General features: G+C 45.1%; 1 protein-coding gene across 1 annotated transcript; it reads left to right on the top strand.

Annotated features, from left to right (window-relative positions):
- The first annotated feature begins 14,965 nt into the window (after window positions 1–14,965).
- LOC123046950 (protein transport protein SEC13 homolog B) lies at window positions 14,966–17,225 on the top strand. Its single transcript, XM_044470409.1, has 2 exons — window positions 14,966–15,203; window positions 16,062–17,225. Exon 2 carries the CDS (start codon window positions 16,087–16,089, stop codon window positions 17,038–17,040), a length of 954 nt encoding a protein of 317 aa, XP_044326344.1. The 5' UTR covers window positions 14,966–15,203; window positions 16,062–16,086; the 3' UTR covers window positions 17,041–17,225.
- Window positions 17,226–19,640: the final 2,415 nt, after the last annotated feature.

Here is a 19,640-nt window from a genome sequence, read left to right on the forward strand (position 1 = left end):
TTTCCCTCAAGTGGATGACCTAAGGTTTATCAATCCGTGGGAGGCATAGGATGAAGATGATCTCTCTTAAACAACCCTACAACCAAATAACAAAGAGTCTCTTGTGTCCCCAACACACCCAATACAATGGTAAATAGTATAGGTGCACTAGTTCGGCGAAGAGATGGTGATACAAGTGCAATATGGATGGTAGATAAAGGTATTTGTAATCTGAAATTATAAAAACAGCAAGGTAACAAGTGATAAAAGTGAGCGTAAACGGTATTGCAATGCTAGGAAACAAGGCCTAAGGTTCATACTTTCACTAGTGCTAGTTCTCTCAACAATAATAACATAACTAGATCATGTAACTATCCCTCAACATGCAACAAAGAGTCACTCCAAAGCCACTAATAGCGGAGAACAAACGAGGAGATTATGGTAGGGTACGGAACCACCTCATAGTTATCCTTTTTGATCTATCTATTCAAGAGTCCATAGTAAAATAACATAAAGCTATTCTTTCCGTTTGATCTATCATAGAGTTCATACTAGAATAACACCTTAAGACACAAATCAACCAAAACCCTAATGTCACCTAGATACTCCATTGTCACCTCAAGTATCTGTGGGCATGATTATATCATATGTGTCACACAATCTCAGATTCATCTATTCAACCAACACAAAAGTACTTCAAAGAGTGCCCCAAATTTTCTACCGGAGAGTCAAGACGAAAACATGTGCCAACCCCTATGCATAAGTTCACAAGTTGATCACCAGAACATACATCAAGTAGATCACGTGAATATCCCATTGTCACCACAGATAAGCATGGCAAGACATACATCAAGTGTTCTCAAATCCTTAAAGACTCAATCCGATAAGATAACTTCAAAGGGAAAACTCAATCCATTACAAGAGAGTAGAGGGGGAGAAACATCATAAGATCCAACTATAATAGCAAAGCTCGTGATACATCAAGATAGTATCACCTCAAGAACACGAGAGAGAGAGAGAGATCAAACACATAGCTAATGGTACATACCCTCAGCCCCGAGGGTGAACTACTCCCTCCTCGTCATGGAGAGCGCCGGGATGATGAAGATGGCCACCAGTGAGGGATCCCCCCTCCGGCAGGGTGCCGAAACAGGGTCCCGATTGGTTTTTGGTGGCTATAGAGGCTTGCGGTGGCGGAACTCCTGATCTATCTTCGTCTTCGAAGGTTTTAGGGTATATGGACTTATATAGGCGAAAGAAGTCGGTCAGGGGACGCTCGAGGGGCCCACAAGACAGGGGGCGCGCCTGGTAGGGGGGCACCCTCGTGGCCACCTCGAAGCTTCCTTGACTTCAACTCCAAGTCTCCTGGATCACATCCGTTCCAAAAATAACTTTCCTGAAGGTTTCATTCCGTTTGGACTCCGTTTGATATTCCATTTCTTCGAAACACTGAAATAGGCAAGAAAACAACAATATGGGTTGGGCCTACGGTTAATAAGTTAGTCCCACAAATAATATAAAAGTGTATAATAAAGCCCGTAAACATCCAAAACAGATAATATAATCTTCACATACTCAACTATCATATAGTCTTCTACAATTGCTAACACTCATGCAATACTTATGGTTATGGAGTTTTAATCGGACACTGAGAAAGATAGGGGCTTATAGTGTTACCTCCCAATGTATTCACCTTTGGGTGATGTCAACAATAATAGTTCATGCTAACTTACATCCAATTGGATATATATATTAGTATCTTTCCAACACGAGGTGCTTGCCAAAGGAAAAAAATGTAAAAAGGGAAGGTGTTGATCACCATGACTCTTTTATAAGGGTAGAAGATAATAGTAAAAGATAGGCCCTTCACAGAGGGAAGCAGAGGTTGTCATGCGCTTTTATGGTTGGATGCACAAAATCTTAATGCAAAAGAACATCACTTTATATTGCCACTTGTATATGGACCTTTATTATGCAGTCCCTCGCTTTTATTGCTTCCATAACAAGATCGTATAAAACTCATTTTCTTCACACTAATAAGTCATACATAATTAGAGAGCAATTTTTACTGCATGCACCGATGACAATTTACTCGAAGGATCTTACTCGTCCATAGGTAGGTATGGTGGACTCTCATGGCAAAAAATGGGTTTAAGGATATTTGGAAGCACAAGTAGTATCTCTACTTGGTGCAAGGAATTTCGCTAGCATAAGGGGGAAAAGGCAAGCTCAACATGTTGGACGATCCATGACAATATACTTTAACTGAGATTTGAGGAAACATAACCCATTACATTGTCTTCCTTGTCCAACATCAACTCTTTAGCATGTCATACTTTAATGAGTGCTCACAATTATAAAACATGTCCAAGAAAGTATATTTATATGTGAAATTTCTCTCCCTTCAATATTCTTTCATGAATTGTTCAAATGACCAATACAATGCTTGCTAACCTTCAATAAATTTACAACCTATACTTCTTAGATGTGAAGTCATTACTCTCCATGGGATAAGCAAATGAGACATATATAATTTCAGATTTATGACATTCAACTCATTCAACCATTTACTCATAGGATATAAGTGAAGCACACGAGTAAATGACAAACTACTCCAAAAAGATATAAGTGAATATCAATGAGTAGTCAAATAATTATGTAGCTATGTGAAGACTCTCTCCCATTTAAGAATTGCAGATCTTGGTATTTTATTCAAACAGCAAGCAAAACAAAATAAAATGGCATTGCAAGGATAGCACAACTCATGTGAAGAAGCAAAAACTTAGGGTCAACCAATACTAACCGATAATTGTTGAAGAAGAAAGGTGGGATGCCTACCGGGGCATCCCCAAGCTTGGATGCTTGAGACTTCTTGAAATATTATGTTGGGGTGCCTTGGGAATCCCCAAGCTTGAGCTTTTGTGTCTCCTTAATTCCTTTTATATCACGGTTTCCCTAAATCTCAAAAACTTCATCCACACAAAACTCAACAAGAACTCATGAGATAAGATAGTATAAAACAATGCAAAACCTTATCATTTTCTACTGTAACATACTACTAACATTATTATTCAACATTGCATACTAAATGTCTTTGCATATTTAATACTCCTATCCTCAAATAGAATCATTAAACAAGCAAGCATATGCAAACAATGCAAACATAACAGCAATCTGCCAAAACAGTATAGTCTGTAAAGAATGCAAGATTCATCATACTTCACTAACTCCAATTTTTTAAATAAAAGTACTACGCTGTATAAGATTTATCAGAGCTCAATATGCAAAAAATATTCAACATTATATCACTCCCTGAATTTTCTAGGGAATTTTTGCAACAGCGGTAAACTTTCTGTTCTGAAACAGCAACATGTATACTTGCAAAATAAGCATGGTAAAGGCTATCCTTGACATTTTTATTGAAAATATAGATGCAAAACATTATTCTAAATAACATCAAGCAAATACTAACAAAAGAAAATGACGCTCCAAGCAAAACACATATTATGTGGTGAATAAAAATATAGCTCCAAGTAAAGTTACCGATGAACAAAGACAAAAGAGGGGATGCCATCCGGGGCATCCCCAAGCTTGGGCTCTTGGTTGTCCTTGAATATTACCTTGGGGTGCCATGGGCATCCCCAATCTTAGGCTATTTCCACTCCTTATTCCATAGTCCATCGAATCTTTACCCAAAACTTGAAAACTTCAACCACACAAAATCAAAACAAAACTCGTAAGCTCCGTTAGTATAAGAAAATAAATCACCACTTAGGTACTGTTGTGAACTCATTCTAAATTCATATTGGTGTAATATCTACTGTATTCCAACTTCTCTATTGTTCATACCCTCCGATACTACTCATAGATTCATCAAAATAAGCAAACAACACATAGAAAACAGAATCTGTCAAAAACAGAACAGTCTGTAGTAACCTGTATCAAACATATACTTATGGAACCCCAAAAATTCTGAAATAAATTGGTGGACCTGAGAAATTTGTCTATTAATCATCTGCAAAAAGAATCAACCTAAAAGAAATCTCCAGTAAACAATGGCAGCTAATCTCGTGAGCGCTAAAGTTTCTGTTTTTTACAGCAAGATCATATAGACTTCACCCAAGTCTTCCCAAAGGCTCTACTTGGCACAAACACTAATTAAAACATAAAACAACATCTAACCAGAGTCTAGATGAATTATTTATTACTAAACAGGAGCAAAAATTAAATAACAAAAATAAAGTTGGGTTGCCTCCCAACAAGCGCTATCGTTTAACGCCCCTAGCTAGGCATGATGGTTTCAATGATGCTCACATAAAAGATAAGAATTGAAACATAACGGGAGCATCATGAAGCATATGACTAGGACATTTAATCCTAACCCACTTCCTATGCATAGGGATTTTGTGAGCAAACAACTTATGGGAACAATAATCAACTAGCATAGGAAGGCAAAACAAGCATAACTTTAAAATTTTAAGCACATAGAGAGGAAACTTGATGTTATTGCAATTCCTACAAGCATATGTTCCTCCCTCATAATAATTTTCAGTAGCATCATGAATTAATTCAACAATATAACCAGCACATAAAGCATTCTTTTCATGATCTGCAAGCATAGAATTTTTATTACTCTCCACATAAGCAAATTTCTTCTCATGAATAATAGTGGGAGCAAACTCAACAAAATAACTATCATGTGAGGCATAATCCAATTGAAAACTAAAATCATGATGACAAGTTTCATGGTTATCATTATTCTTAATAGCATACAAGTCATCACAATAATCATCATAGATAGCAACTTTATTCTCATAATCAATTGGAACCTCTTCTGAAATAGTGGATTCATCACTAAATAAAGTCATGACCTCTCCAAATCCACTTTCATAAATATTATAAGATTAAATACCCTCCAAAATAGTGGGATCATTACTTCTAAAGTTGACACTCTTCCAAACCCACTTTCATCAATATAATCATCATAAATAGGAGACATGCTTTCATCATAATATATTCTCATCAAAACTTGGGGGACAAAAAATATCATATTCATCAAACATAGCATCCCCAAGCTTGTGGCTTTGCATATCATTAGAATCATGGGTATTCAAAGAATTCATACTAATAACATTGCAATCATGCTCATCATTCAAAGATTTAGTGACAAACATTTTATAGATTTCTTCTTCTAGCACTTGAGCACAATTTTCCTTTCCATCATTTTCATGAAAGATATTAAAAAGATGAAGCGTATGAGACAAACTCAATTCCATTTTTTATAGTTTTATTTTATAGACTAAACTAGTGATAAAACAAGAAACAAAAAGATTCGATTGCAATATCTAAAGATATACCTTCAAGCACTCACCTCCCCGGCAACGGCGCTAGAAAAGAGCTTGATGTCTACTACACAACCTTCTTCTTGTAGACGTTGTTGGGCCTCCAAGTGCAGAGGTTTGTAGGACAGTAGCAAATTTCCCTCAAGCGGATGGCCTAAGGTTTATCAATCTGTGGGAAGCATAGGATGAAGATGATCTCTCTCAAACAATCCTGCAACCAAATAATAAAGAGTCTCTTGTGTCCCCAACACACCCAATACAATGGTAAATTGTATAGGTGCACTAGTTCGGCGAAGAGATGGTGATATAAGTGCAATATGGATGGTAGATAAAGGTATTTGTAATCTGAAATTATAAAAACAGCAAGGTAACAAGTGATAAAAGTGAGCGTAAACGGTATTGCAATGCTAGGAAATAAGGCCTAAGGTTCATACTTTCACTAGTGCAAGTTCTCTCAACAATAATAACATAACTAGATCATATAACTATCCCTCAACATGCAACAAAGAGTCACGCCAAAGCCACTAATAGCGGAGAACAAATGAAGAGATTATGGTAGGGTACGAAACCACCTCAAAGTTATCCTTTTTGATCTATCTATTCAAGAGTCCATAGTAAAATAACATGAAGCTATTCTTTCCGTTCGATCTATCATAGAGTTCATACTAGAATAACACCTTAAGACACAAATCAACCAAAACCCTAATGTCACCTAGATACTCCATTGTCACCTCAAGTATCCATGGGCATGATTATACGCTATGCGTCACACAATCTCAGATTCATCTATTCAACCAACACAAAAGTACTTCAAAGAGTGCCCCAAAGTTTCTACCAGAGAGTCAAGACGAAAACGTGTGCCAACCCCTATGCATAAGTTCACAAGGTCACTGAACCCGCAAGTTGATCACCAAAACATACATCAAGTAGATCACGTGAATATCCCATTGTCACCATAGATAAGCACGGCAAGACATACATCAAGTGTTCTCAAATCCTTAAAGACTCAATCCGATAAGATAACTTCAAAGGGAAAACTCAATCCATTACGAGAGAGTAGAGGGGGAGAAACATCATAAGATCCAGCTATATTAGCAAAGCTTGCGATACATCAAGATCGTATCACCTCAAGAACACAAGAGAGAGAGAGAGAGAGAGAGATCAAACACATAGCTAATGGTACATACCCTCAGCCTCGAGGGTGAACTACTCCCTCCTCGTCATGGAGAGCGCCGGGATGATGAAGATGGCCGCCAGTGAGGGATCCCCCCTCCGGCAGGGTGCCGGAACAAGGTCCCGATTGGTTTTTGGTGGCTACAGAGGCTTGCAGTGGCGGAACTCCTGATCTATCTTCGTCTTCGAAGGTTTTAGGGTATATGGACTTATATAGGCAAAAGAAGTCGGTCAGGGGACACTCGAGGCGCCCCCACCCTCATGGCAACCTCGAAGCTTCCTTGACTTCAACTCCAAGTCTCCTGGATCACATCCGTTCCAAAAATAACTTTCCCGAAGGTTTCATTCAGTTTGGACTCCGTTTGATATTCCTTTTCTTTGAAACACTAAAATAGGAAAGAAAACAACAATATGGGTTGGGCCTCCGGTTAATAGGTTAGTCCCAAAAATAATATAAAAGTGTATAATAAAGCCCATAATCATTCGAAACAAGTAATATAATAGCATGAATGCTTCATAAATTATAGATACGTTGGAGACGTATCACTACATCCTTCAAGGATACGGCACAACGGAGACAAAGGCGCAGACGTGCAGCAGGGCCCCGTTAAAAGGTTTCTTTTTTAGATTAAGACCCTGTGTAAACCCTTTTATTATCTTTTGTTGGCTCATACCCTCCTAACATTTAAAATAACCGAGAGGGATACCGGCATTATTGGCAAACTTATCATTCGCCACACTAAAATAAAAGTTACAGAGGCAGCAACTAGTGTGTTTTTGAGATCTATGCTCTCACCACAGGCGCTCCTTCGTCACGCTAGATCGATGTTCGTACCTTGAAATTCAGGGCTCATTATCGAGGGCTGTATTCAGCCCAGTATATGTTGTAAAAGTCCAAATACCTTCGGGAGTGTTCGGCGTCGCGAGTTTGGCCTTATATGCATCAGCTCCAAATCATGTCTTTGGTCAAATGTTGGGTTTGCCCGGCTCCTGGGTTTTGCTACCTTACATCCCATTTTATCGGCTAAGGCAGCCAAAGGAGAACTACTGCGATTGTGCCCTGGTTCATCCGGATGAGCACCTCAGTAGAGAAAGCCGAAAACTGACTGTCATGATACAGCGAGAGACTAGTCAACCACTCGATGACTTAGCAGAATCTTGGCGATTCCTCCGCCTTAACGAAGGACCGGTTTCTCGGTCACGTATGTACACGCATCATTTTCGGATAAATGCGGGCATACCAGGGGCTATATAGTAGCCCCACTGTCAAACTCCTATGGCTAAGTGAAAGTGTTAAAGCTATATAGTCCGATTGCCTCGTTCCCCGCACTATCACCTCCTTAACGGACCAAGACGTTGGATCAAGTGTGATTACGTGCTTTTCCAAACACCCCCGCGTTATACGCGAGGGGGCTGAAGCCTACGACTACAAACTTTTAGGTTATATACATATATACATAAAATAGCCACACAGGAGGCACTACAATACTTTACGGGCAAAAGTATAAATATAGCCTTTATTATCAAAAGCATTGTTCTTACAATCAAAATACATGTTACTCGAACATGGTATTCTTTGAGCACTGAGCCTCTATTAAACGGGCACCTTCTAAGGCTTCTTCAAAATAGTGCTCGGGCGAGTCCTGGCCCCCGGGCGGACCCCTGGTTGCAATATGAGTGGCCTCCATTTTCGCCCAATATTTCTTAACATGGGCAAGAGCCATCCGCGCACCCTCAATGCACGCCGCCTCTTGACAGCGTCGATATGCGGCACAACACGAAGAAATCATTGCACCAACCCAAAATAACTATCCGGACTTGGTTCCTTCGTCCACAGGTGATCCACGACAGCCCTCATGGCAAGCCCAGATAACCTATGGAGCTCGGCCCATTCGGCCATTAGCTCGTACAACAGTAGCGGACGCCTCGGAGTACTGAACTGCGACCAGAACAACCTTTCCGTTTCATGATCTTCTTGATCTTGGAAATACTGTGTCGCATCGACAAAACTCTTTGACAAATCTAAGTATGCATCGGGAGAACTCCACAATTGATCAAGAGGGGCATACTTCGGATCGTCGAATTTAGTTCGCAGTAAAAAGGGCTTCCCACCCACGATCTCACCGGCTTGCCGGAGCTCCTCCCGAGCCGCTCTGATCTCAGATCGAGTTTCCTTTGCTGCTTGCAAGGCCTTCTCAAGGTCAGCCGTTTTTACTCAATTCTCTTTTTTGAGAAGCTCATATCGGTTAGCAGCCTCCTATAGCTCTAGGGCCATCTTGGCCATTCTATCCTCACTCCAGCGATGGGCAGCCTATTCGGCTTTCAATTCACTAGCTGCCTTCTCGGCAGCCGCATTGCTTCTCCTGGCTTGCTCCTTGACCCGGGCAAGCTCAGCCCGAAGGGTTTCCACGGCGGCAGCACCATCTGCAGTCAAGGCATATTTTAAGTCCTAGCATCATGCTCTCATTAATATTTGCTGCCGCCCAAATATACATACCTTGTGCCTCGTCAAGCCGCTTGTTAACAAGCGTGATGTCCTCATCCGCCAAATCAAGTTGCCGCTTTAGTTCGGCAAATTCAGTAGCTCGAGTAGCAGCCGGGGCTGTAGCCGCCTGTTTACGAAATTGGCAAACTCATTACCTGAGATTACTTCTATTTTTGATCCTCTAATCGCCCCGTTTGGGTGGCAACCAGAGTCTCAGGGGCTATTATCTATACACAGCGCACTTTGCGTTTATGGTACAATCAATTTTTTTTATATTACGCACCTTAAAGCCTCTTAGCAGGCTCGTAAAAGCTTCATTCAACCCGCTTTTTGCGGATGAAATCCTCTCAACAACCGTACCCATTAAGGTACGATGTGCCTCTGAGATGGGCGCTTGCCACAGAAGGCCTGTCAACGTGTCCGGATGCATGTCGGACAGTCCGGGGCTTCTTCTATTGGTCTCTCTAGGAGCCGAACCCCCCGGACTTCGGGCGGCCTAAGAGACACCTTCTGGCCTTTGCGGATCGGGAGAGATCCTCCGGGACGACATCTCAGGGTCGTCCGCCTTATGAGGTGGAGAAGTAGGAGGAGGCGTCTCGCTCTCCGTCATCTCCGGAAGAAGATCCCCCGAAGACGAAGATTGTTGAGGGAGGTTATAGGCCAAACTGCAAAACATACGTCTTGATTGTCATTCTTAAGAAAAGAATGGCGTATGCTTACTAAGTACATTTGTTCACTTAAGGCTCGGTTGACGGCTGGCCCCCTTGTGGGCGCTGTACAGTAAGATTGCCCTCTTGGGCAGGGCCCCCTGATGCAGATTTCTTCCCTCGTTTGGAGACCTCTGCTTCCAAATCTTCGAGGGTGGTCCTTTTCTTTTCGTGGGAAGAAGGGATGCTAGAATCTCCTCCTTATTTACCCTCCGACGCGAGGGTACCAATTTCCCCAGTTAGGATGCGTGACGTACCTCCAGTATGAAGTCCGCTTTTGGCTTCCACATTCCTCTCCTTGTCCTCCCCTGATGGCACTTGATAAGGTGCGCAAGCCAGCATCCTGGTTAGTACAGGATCCGGCGAATCTTTGGGAAGAGGGGCCGAACATCTGATCCTCTCTGTCTTTCTTAACTAGTCCTGGCCGAGGGTGGTTTTTAAGAATAATGTTGTGGCAAGTATAATGACAGCATGATCGGTCACGGAGTTACTTACTTGGGTACCTGGATGGTAGCAGTTGAGGCCCGCATCCTCTGTTGTGTCCGGACACTTTATTCATGATCCGAAGAATAATCGATACATCCCTTCGAGCGTCACGCCGAAGAAGTGTTGAATGGTTCACGGTCCTTCCGAGTTGAACTCCCACATACGGAGAGATCGACGTTGGCATGGCAGGACCGGACGAACTAGCATTACTTGAATTACTTTGACAAGACTAATATCCTTCTTGAGGAGATTCACGTCATTGACCGATCCCTAGTCCAGCCCCTTGTTGACCCATGATGCAAGCTGTGGCGGAGGGGCAGAGCGGAAGGCCGGGGCGGCCGCCCACTTCCCCCCTCGGGGCGCGGTGATATAAAACCACTCTCGCCGCCATAGGTCAGAAACTTCCGGGAAAGAGCCCTTTGGCCATACAACATCGACACCTTTGCTTATTACAGCGCCTCCGCACTCCGCATGTCGCCCATCGATCATCTTCAGCTTCACATTGAAGGTCTTGATCCATAAGCCGAAGTGTGGGGTAATGCGGAGGAAGGCCTCACACACAATGATAAACGTTGAGATGTGGAAGAAAGAATCGGGAGCAAGATCATGGAAATCTAGCCCATAATAGAACATGAGCCCTCTAACAAAGGGGTGAATACCGAAGCCTAGCCCTCGGAGGAAGTGGGAAACGAATACGACACTCTCGTTGGGTTCGGGAGTAGGGATAACCTGCCCTTGAGCAGGAAGCCTGTGAAGGATTTCGGCGGTCAGGTACCTAGCCTCCCTAAGCTTTTTGATGTCCTCTTCGGTGATGGAAGAGGCCATCCACCGGCCTTGAAGGTTGGACCCGGACATGGTTGAAGGTCCGGAGTGCTTGGGCTGAACCTTGGGTGTTGGAACTCGAGGTAGGGGAGGGGGAGGATTGAGCGTGGAAAGAAAAGGATATGTCTTGACCTCTTTATAAAGGGGATGAATGTCAAGTGTCCTCCGCGCGGTCGTTTGGAATTTGCCTAATTCAAGGAGTAATACTAATGGAACGGCTGGGTTACCCACGCCGATATTTATGAGAATCCCGTGATGAGGGGACATGGGAGCAAGATCATGGAAATCTAGCCCATAATAGAACATGAGCCCTCTAACAAAGGGGTGAATACCGAAGCCTAGCCCTCAGAGGAAGTGGGAAACGAATACGACACTCTCGTTGGGTTCGGGAGTAGGGATAACCTGCCCTTGAGCAGGAAGCCTGTGAAGGATTTCGGCGGTCAAGTACCTAGCCTCCCTAAGCTTTTTGATGTCCTCTTCGGTGACGAAAGAGGCCATCCACCGGCCTTGAAGGTTGGACCCGGACATGGTTGAAGGTCCGGAGTGCTTGGGCTGAACCTTGGGTGTTGGAACTCGAGGTAGGGGAGGGGAAGGATTGAGCGTGGAAAGAAAAGGATATGTCTTGACCTCTTTATAAAGGGGTTGAATGTCAAGCGTCCTCCGCGCGGTCATTTGGAATTTGCCTAATTCAAGGAGTAATACTAATGGAACGGCTGGGTTACCCACGCCGATATTTATGAGAATCCCATGATGAGGGGACACGATCTCTGCTTCGACAAGACGTGCCAATAAAACCGCCTCGCAGGACGTGTGGTGGCAGGTTGGAAAAACGGTTTGAATAAATAACCGGGCCACAGCGTGGTGTCACGCCATAAAGAAGCTGTTAGCAGATTAGACTCGTGGAATATTGTATTCTCTATGGTGGTATGTGGAAATTGTTTTGCAGAGCCGGACACGATTCTTGTGTTCAAAATCTACCTTGGAGTATTCAGAGAAGGAACCCGCCTTGCAATGCCGAAGACAATCTGCGCGCCGGACTCATCGTCATTGAAGCCTGGTTTAGGGGCTACTGAGGGAGTCCTGGATTTGGGGGTCCTCAGACAACCGGACTATATGCTTATGCCAGACTGTTGGACTATGAAGATACAAGATTGAAGACTTCGTCCCGTGTCCGGGTGGGACTCTCCTTTGCGTGGAAGGCAAGCTTGGAGATTCGGATATGTAGATTCCCTTCTCTATAACCGACCTAATGTAACCCTAACCTCCTCCGGTGTCTATATAAACCCGAGGGTTTAGTCCGTAGGACTACAACAATCATAATCATAGGCTAGCTTCTAGGGTTAGCCTCTACGATCTCATGGTAGATTCACTCTTGTAATACTCATATCATCAAGATCAATCAAGCTGGAAGTAGGGTATTACCTCCATCGAGAGGGTCCGAACCTGGGTAAACATCGTGTCCCCCGCCTCCTATTACCATTAGCCTTAGGCGCACAGTTCGGGACCCCCTACCCGAGATCCGCTGGTTTTGACACTGACAATGATGGCCACGGTGGCAGAGCAGGTGATGGCCCTGGCTTTTGACGGAGCTGTGGCGACAACGGCGGCCGGCAACAGCTGCTGACGGGCACCGGCGGCCGAGCGTGTGGTGCATGTTCCGCGCACACCCAACTGGGACGTCGCGCGCACTATACTATGCCGGGGACTGGCCCGCCGCTGCGGTGTAGCCTCCCAGCTGAAGTTGTGCTCTGATGACGGCGGAGTGGCTGAGCAACGACGACGGTCCGGTGCCATTGACGATTTTGGGAGAAGCAGATGAGATAACCTACAGGGAGGGAGGGAAAAATGCGACGCATGACTCGCCGGCCGTGAGGGTTTATATAGTAGGTTGATAAGCATTGGGATTTTGGGGAATTTTGCCGAGTCGGGCGGGAAGCTTGCGCGGGAACCTGCATGGTTGCGCGGGAACGGGCTCAGCACCGTTTGGCCAAAAGAACGCCCCCGCGCGCTGCTCAAGCTTGCGCTCGAACATCTGCGGCAGCGGGGTGACAAGACGTGCGAGAGAAGGACGAAAGGACACGTACACATGATGAGATGAACACGGACCACACTAGGGAACCCGTCGGTGATGAATTCATCAATCGCAGACAATTGTACACTAGCAAGTGTTTGCCCACAATACACACGGCTTATTCGATCACAAACAGGTCGGGTGAATCAACTGTATGCCACGTATACACATTGTCAAAAAGTAATGCGGTAGACCTTTTTAACATATGTTAAAAAATAAAATAAAAATAAAAAACAAGGACCTCGAGGTTAAATTAGCTAAAAGAATGGGTCATTTCAGTCATTTGACAGAAAAGACCCATCCTATCAGTTAATTTAACATCAACACAACTTCCCATCCAGTCACCCATCTGATGGCTGCTCCAGTCTGAGCACACTTAACTTGAGAGTTCAGTTACATGAGCTACTGGTGGAACAGCTAGAGTTTGTTGATGTAGGATGTCTCTTCGCATCCTTATGGCGTATCCAAATGACCGCCCACCCCTTAATGGCCAATACATGTTGTGTAGACAAAGCATATCACATACGTCTTATTAGAAGCAATCGTCTGTGTTATTATCGGTTTTCGCACACATTTCTGATTACAGGCATGTTTGCCGCGTATCACACACATCTTGTTATATTGAACCGTTTATGTTCGCTTGTCTCAACACAAATAGTTCATCCGAGTGAACCGCATGCTATATATCGCACACACCTTGATCTGCCTGACCGTTTTTTTGTGTCCCTAATCACAAACAGTTCATCCTAATGAACCATATGATGTGTATCGCACACGCATTCATCTGGCGGCCCGTTTCTTATGTTACTCCTCATCGCAAATAGTTAATTGAACTGAACCGTATGCCCTGCATCACACATGCAACTAAAATCTGAACCGTGTTTGATGCATCCGTCATCGCAAACGGTTTGGACATTTTTGACGGTTCTCTGACACCACCGTTTGCGATTATTGCATCGCACATAGTTTCTCGAAGAGACTCCAATCGTAGTGTCGCGTTAGCAGCATCCTGCACTAGTGATATGTCAAAATGTCTGTTGAAGAGGCACGAAAGCGCAAAGGTCATGATGTGTAAGGATTTAATCAAGGAGACAACCCGGTAGAGCTATCAAGTATTAGGCTATAGCCTAACTAAGTAGGTTTATTATCTCGCATTGCATATCTCTTGATCAAGACATGCCACGACCTGGTTTATTGTATTTGTTATGTTACGATGGATTATCTTGGCTTGCTTTTGGACTATAGCCTTTTGTAGTTGTCTAGACCAACTGCAATGTACTAAATATGTGTAGTTGCTTTTGGACTGAAGCCTCTTATTGTTTCCTGGACCAATTGCTATGTACTAGATGTGTATGTATCGATGCAATGCTTCTAATATAAACTTAATATATTAGATTGATAAAAATAATTACATTATGCTATTTTTTATATTTACAATGCTTTAATGACTCTATTACCGGATTGGATATGAGTATACCCGGCTGCCGGGTGCGGCAAGCTGCACTTCCTACCTAATTAACAAAAATCAGGTGATGCTTCTGCAAGAAAATCACATGCACCGCTACTAGCCAATGATAGTGGCCCTGGCATACCATCCAGACAGTGAATACGCCTGTGTATGAAAAATGTAACCATATTTGCATGTTGATGCAAGTTTGATGACTGTAATCGTATATTTTATAAGTTTATGCATCAAACTGGCCGTCGCGTGCAAGTTGTATGGCTCCTAATGTATTTACCTCGAAGAAATTGCATCTGGACGTTAAGAAGTTATTTTACATCCCGGGCAAAAAAAAACAATTAACTAATTTTACATATACACCCCTAAAAGCAATGAAAACTCCCAGCTAAGTAATCAGTTATCCGGAGCCAAACTCGCACCTCTTTACCGTGTGGTACGTTTTCTCTCCCCTTCCGAACCCCCGCGTCCTGACCTTCGCTTCCAAGTTCCAACGCGGCGGATCTACCTTCAACTGCCGCTGTGCCGCCTTAGCGTCACCGCCGGCGCCTCGATCCGCCCCCCTCCTCCCGCCTCCCGGAGACGCGCTTTGCCGCCGCCACCGCCACCGCCACCGCCGTTCCCCTTCTTCCCCGCCACCGGGAGATCCTGGCCATCGGGTCTCCTTCCTTCCTCCGAGGTATGAGCAGCTAGGTTGTTTTCATCACCGCAGCATCAACCCTCTTTGTTTCCAAATCAATCAATTCCACTAGGGTAGGGAGAGGACCTGCACAATTTCTCGGTTTGCCGGTGCACACCCGCCACACCATCTAGATCTGCCCCTGGGTGGCGCTAGGATGATCCAGGGGCATGCGAAAGATGATGATCCAGGGAGTTCGCCAGATCCGGCGTTCGATGTAGAGCAGGCCCTGATCCGGGCGGATTCTGCCTACGCTTTTATTTTCTGAAAAACCTTAGACCACCGGTGTTTGGTAATTCCAGTGTCCATTGAGTAGATCTGAAGTTTGTACTGTAGTTGCTGCTGCCTCATTCATATTGGTTCAGTATATGTTCAGTACTGCCTCTGTATTTTGGTTGTGCAAGTCTTTAGACCCCTTATCTTTGCCATGACTAGATTCAAGGAGAATTTTCTGAAACATTAGATAGAGGGAGGGTATATCTGATCCAGCAAGTTGCAGGATAATGCTGGGAGTTTTCAAGCACCAGTAGGTTATTAGCAATCCTATGTCTAGGGTACAAATTTTGCCACACTAGTAAGTCTGATGTTTTTTCCTTTCTTCCATCCAACTGATGTCTGTTGTAATAGCAGACACTACACATTATGGGTTTGTGGGAAAGTGAGTTGTTGCTTTTCTCCCTGTTGTTTATTGCAACAAGGGCGAGGCTGGGGAAAGCACATGCCTTTCTCTGCAGTTTAGTTACCCTGTTAACTGTTTCATGTGCAACTTGGATTGAGTTCGTCTCTGTACAAATTAATAGCACTATCAGGTCTGTTTTCCTGAATCGAGCTCATCACTTCATTTTTAATTATATGTAGGATCAAAGTTCAGGTTGGCGCCAACATGTCGTCGAAGAAGATAGAGCTAGACCACAAGGACATGGTTCACGATTCTGCCATTGACTACTATGGGAAGCGCCTTGCCACAGCCTCCTCTGACTCCACTGTGAAGATCACCAACATTGGGGGTGCATCTGCCCCGTCCCAGCTCGTTGCGACCCTCACTGGCCACTATGGTCCTGTGTGGCGTGTCGGATGGGCCCATCCCAAGTATGGTTCCATTCTCGCATCCTGCGGCTATGATGGCCGTGTGATAGTCTGGAAGGAGGCTGCCACTGGGCAATGGTCTCAGCTCCATGTGTTTGACAACCACAAGGCCTCAGTTAACTCCATTGCTTGGGCTCCATATGAACTTGGCCTTTGCCTTGCCTGTGGGTCTTCTGATGGCACCATCTCTGTCATCTCCATGCGGCTTGATACAGGAGGATGTGATGCTGCAACCATTGAGCGGGCACACCCTGTTGGCGTGACAGCAGTCTCCTGGGCTCCAGCAGCAGCACTTGGGTCCATGGTTGGCTCAGATCAGCTCGTCCACAAGATCGTGTCTGGTGGCTTTGACTGTGTCGTCAAGGTGTGGGAGTTTGTCAATGGTGGCTGGAAGCTGGAGAGTGCTTTGGTCTCTGACATGCACAAAGAGTGTGTGAGAGACGTCTCATGGGCACCGGTCCTGGGCCTGGCAAAGTCAACCATCGCCAGCGCTTCCCAAGACGGCAAGGTTGTCATCTGGACCAGTGGCAAAGGAGGAGGCAAGTGGGAAGGAAAGCTCATGCGCGACTTCGAGGCTCCGGTGTGGAGGGTGTCCTGGTCCCTGACGGGAAACATACTGTCTGTGGCTGCCGGCGAGGGCGACATAACTCTGTGGAAGGAATCGTCGGACGGGCAGTGGGAGTCGCTGTGGACCAAGGCCTCAGAGGAGCCGCCACAGGAGGAGCAGGCGATCGAGGAGGCCATGCAGTAGGGGAGTCGACGCCACATCTCCTGTGTCGATTTCAGACCATGATTCGTGTTTCTAGCGCCAACGCCATGACTTGCTTTCACCTGCTGCCCTGATACTCTTAGAGATACTCCTTCCCATCTTTTTTGCCGTTTGTTTCTATATGGACAATGTCTGATTGCACTGTTAAGTTTTATACTGTTCGTGAATGTCTGATTGCACTGTTAAGTTTTATACTGTTCATGTACTCTTGTGCACACCGTCAGAATGTATCGCCTGTTTGACCTGTTTGTATCCTGCACTAGCTGCTATCAGTGTTATATGTATACTCGTGTGTGGTACAGCATCATGTTTCACGTGGTCTCAACATGGCACCCGCAGGGTTCGGGTGGGGGTAATGCTCGCCCAAACCCGCACCCGTCCCAATATTTTTTGCCCAAACGTACACGCACTGCGGGTTTCATATTTTTCCATACCGTACCCGGCAGGGTGCGGGTAATACCTGCGGGTAAAAATAGCCATCTCGACATCTTTCAGTTCATCTTTTGCCATGTATAATTTATGTAAAACACAACATTTCAGCATTTCAACACATATATACCACATTTCAGCATTTCAACAGTTGAACATATATATATTTCAGCATTTCACCACATATACACAACATTACAACATTTTAGCGCATATATTGCAACACATAAACATGTCACATTTCAGCATTTTAGCACACACACTTGGTCATTTCAGCAACTTAAAATTCGACACACAAATAAATCAACTAACATGTTAGAGACCACAAATAGGTTCAACGTAGAAATGACAAATTGGTTCATGACACAAATAAGCATACGAGTATGCGGGTATGGGCATTGCCTTCCCATACCCAGATTACCTGATGGGTATAACTTTTCCCCATTTATAAACCCACGGGTAATTATTTTTCCCAAACCCTTCCTCTAATAAGGTTTTTACCCGTCGGGTTCGCAGGTAGCGGGTACCCATTGCCATGTTGACACGTGGAAGCCTATCGACGGCCACCGGAGTGCCGCCGCCTGCCGCATCAATGGCCGCCACACTGTGGCTCGATGCTTAGCTGGTAAGAGCAACTCCAACGCGCCGACTCATTTCGTCCGCCTGTGTTCGTTTGGGTCAAAAAGAACACAAAAGTTGGTCCAACACGTCGACCAAAATGGACGCGTGTTTTGCTTTTTGTTCGCCTGCTGACCCATTCCCGGCCCAAATTTGGGCCTCATTTGCGTCGGCGCAGACACGAAATGGACGCGCGCAACGCCTATGTACCCCCCCCCCCCATCCCACCAGTCGAAGGCACGACCATCACCATTTTCCCTCACTTCCCAAAATATTCCCGCCCGCTCGTCATGGACAACGTGCTCAACATGGCACCCGCAGGGTTCAGGTGCGGGTAATGCTCACCCAAACCTGCACCCGTCCCATTAATTTTTGCCCAAACCCATACCCGCACCTCGGGTTTCATTTTGTTCCCATACCCGTGCCCGGCCGGGTGTGGGTAATACCCGCGGGTAAAAATACCTGTCTCGGTCGTCTTTCAATTCACATTGTGCCATGTATAATTTCAGCATTTCAGTATGTAAAACACAACGTTTCAACATTTCAACACATATATAGCACATTTCAACATTTGAACACATATATATCAACATTTGAACATATATATTTCAGCATTTCACCACATATACACAACATTACAACATTTTAGCAGATATATTGCAACACATCGACATGTCACATTTCAGCATTTCAGCACACACGGAGTCATTTCAGCCACTTAAAGTTCGACACACAAATAAATTCAACAAACAAATAAGTTAGAGACCACAAATATGTTCAACATAGAAATGACAAATTAGTTCATGACACAAATAAGAATATGGGTATGCGGGTACACTGGTATGGGTATTGCATTCCCATACCCGTACACGGCTTACCGATGGGTATAACTTTTTCCCATTTATAAACCCATGAGTAATTATTTTTCCCAAACCCTTACCCTAATAGGTTTTTTACCCGTCGGGTTCGCGGGTAGCGGGTACCCATTGCCATGTTGACGACGTGCCGACCCTCGACGCCGCCACCGGCCTCGCCTCCTTCGGCCTCACCACCGTCGCCTCCGCCAAAGCCAAGCCCTGCGCGCCCCGCAAGACTGCGGCGCCGCCCAAGAAGAAGCAATTGACGTCGGAGCAGCGGGCCGTGCAGTTGGCCAAGAGGAAGGGTCGGAGGCACGGTCAGGACACAAAGCTTGAAGCTGTCGCCGCCGCTGCCCTCTCCGTCGCCGCATAGCAGGAGGAAACCAATGCCCGAGTCGCTGCGGCAACGAGAGAGGCCATGTTGTACCTAGGGTTAAGCCATGGTCATCACATGTTCGTCAGCGCTGCCGTGAATCGCGGCCAGCACGGGCTAATCGGCATTTCCTCGGGTGGTACTGCCAGAGTCGCCGTGCGTGTCTGCCACGTAGCCGATTCCCGGCTTCCATGTCTATCCGCATGTTTCCCGCTTCTCCGGAGAATGCTCGTCGGAGGTGAGCGTGGTGGCACCATCCACGTCCATGGCCATGGCCATCGACCTCAATGCCACACCGGTGGCCG

This window comes from Triticum aestivum, chromosome 2B, assembly GCF_018294505.1.
Source record: "Triticum aestivum cultivar Chinese Spring chromosome 2B, IWGSC CS RefSeq v2.1, whole genome shotgun sequence".
NCBI classification, from domain to species: domain Eukaryota; kingdom Viridiplantae; phylum Streptophyta; class Magnoliopsida; order Poales; family Poaceae; genus Triticum; species Triticum aestivum.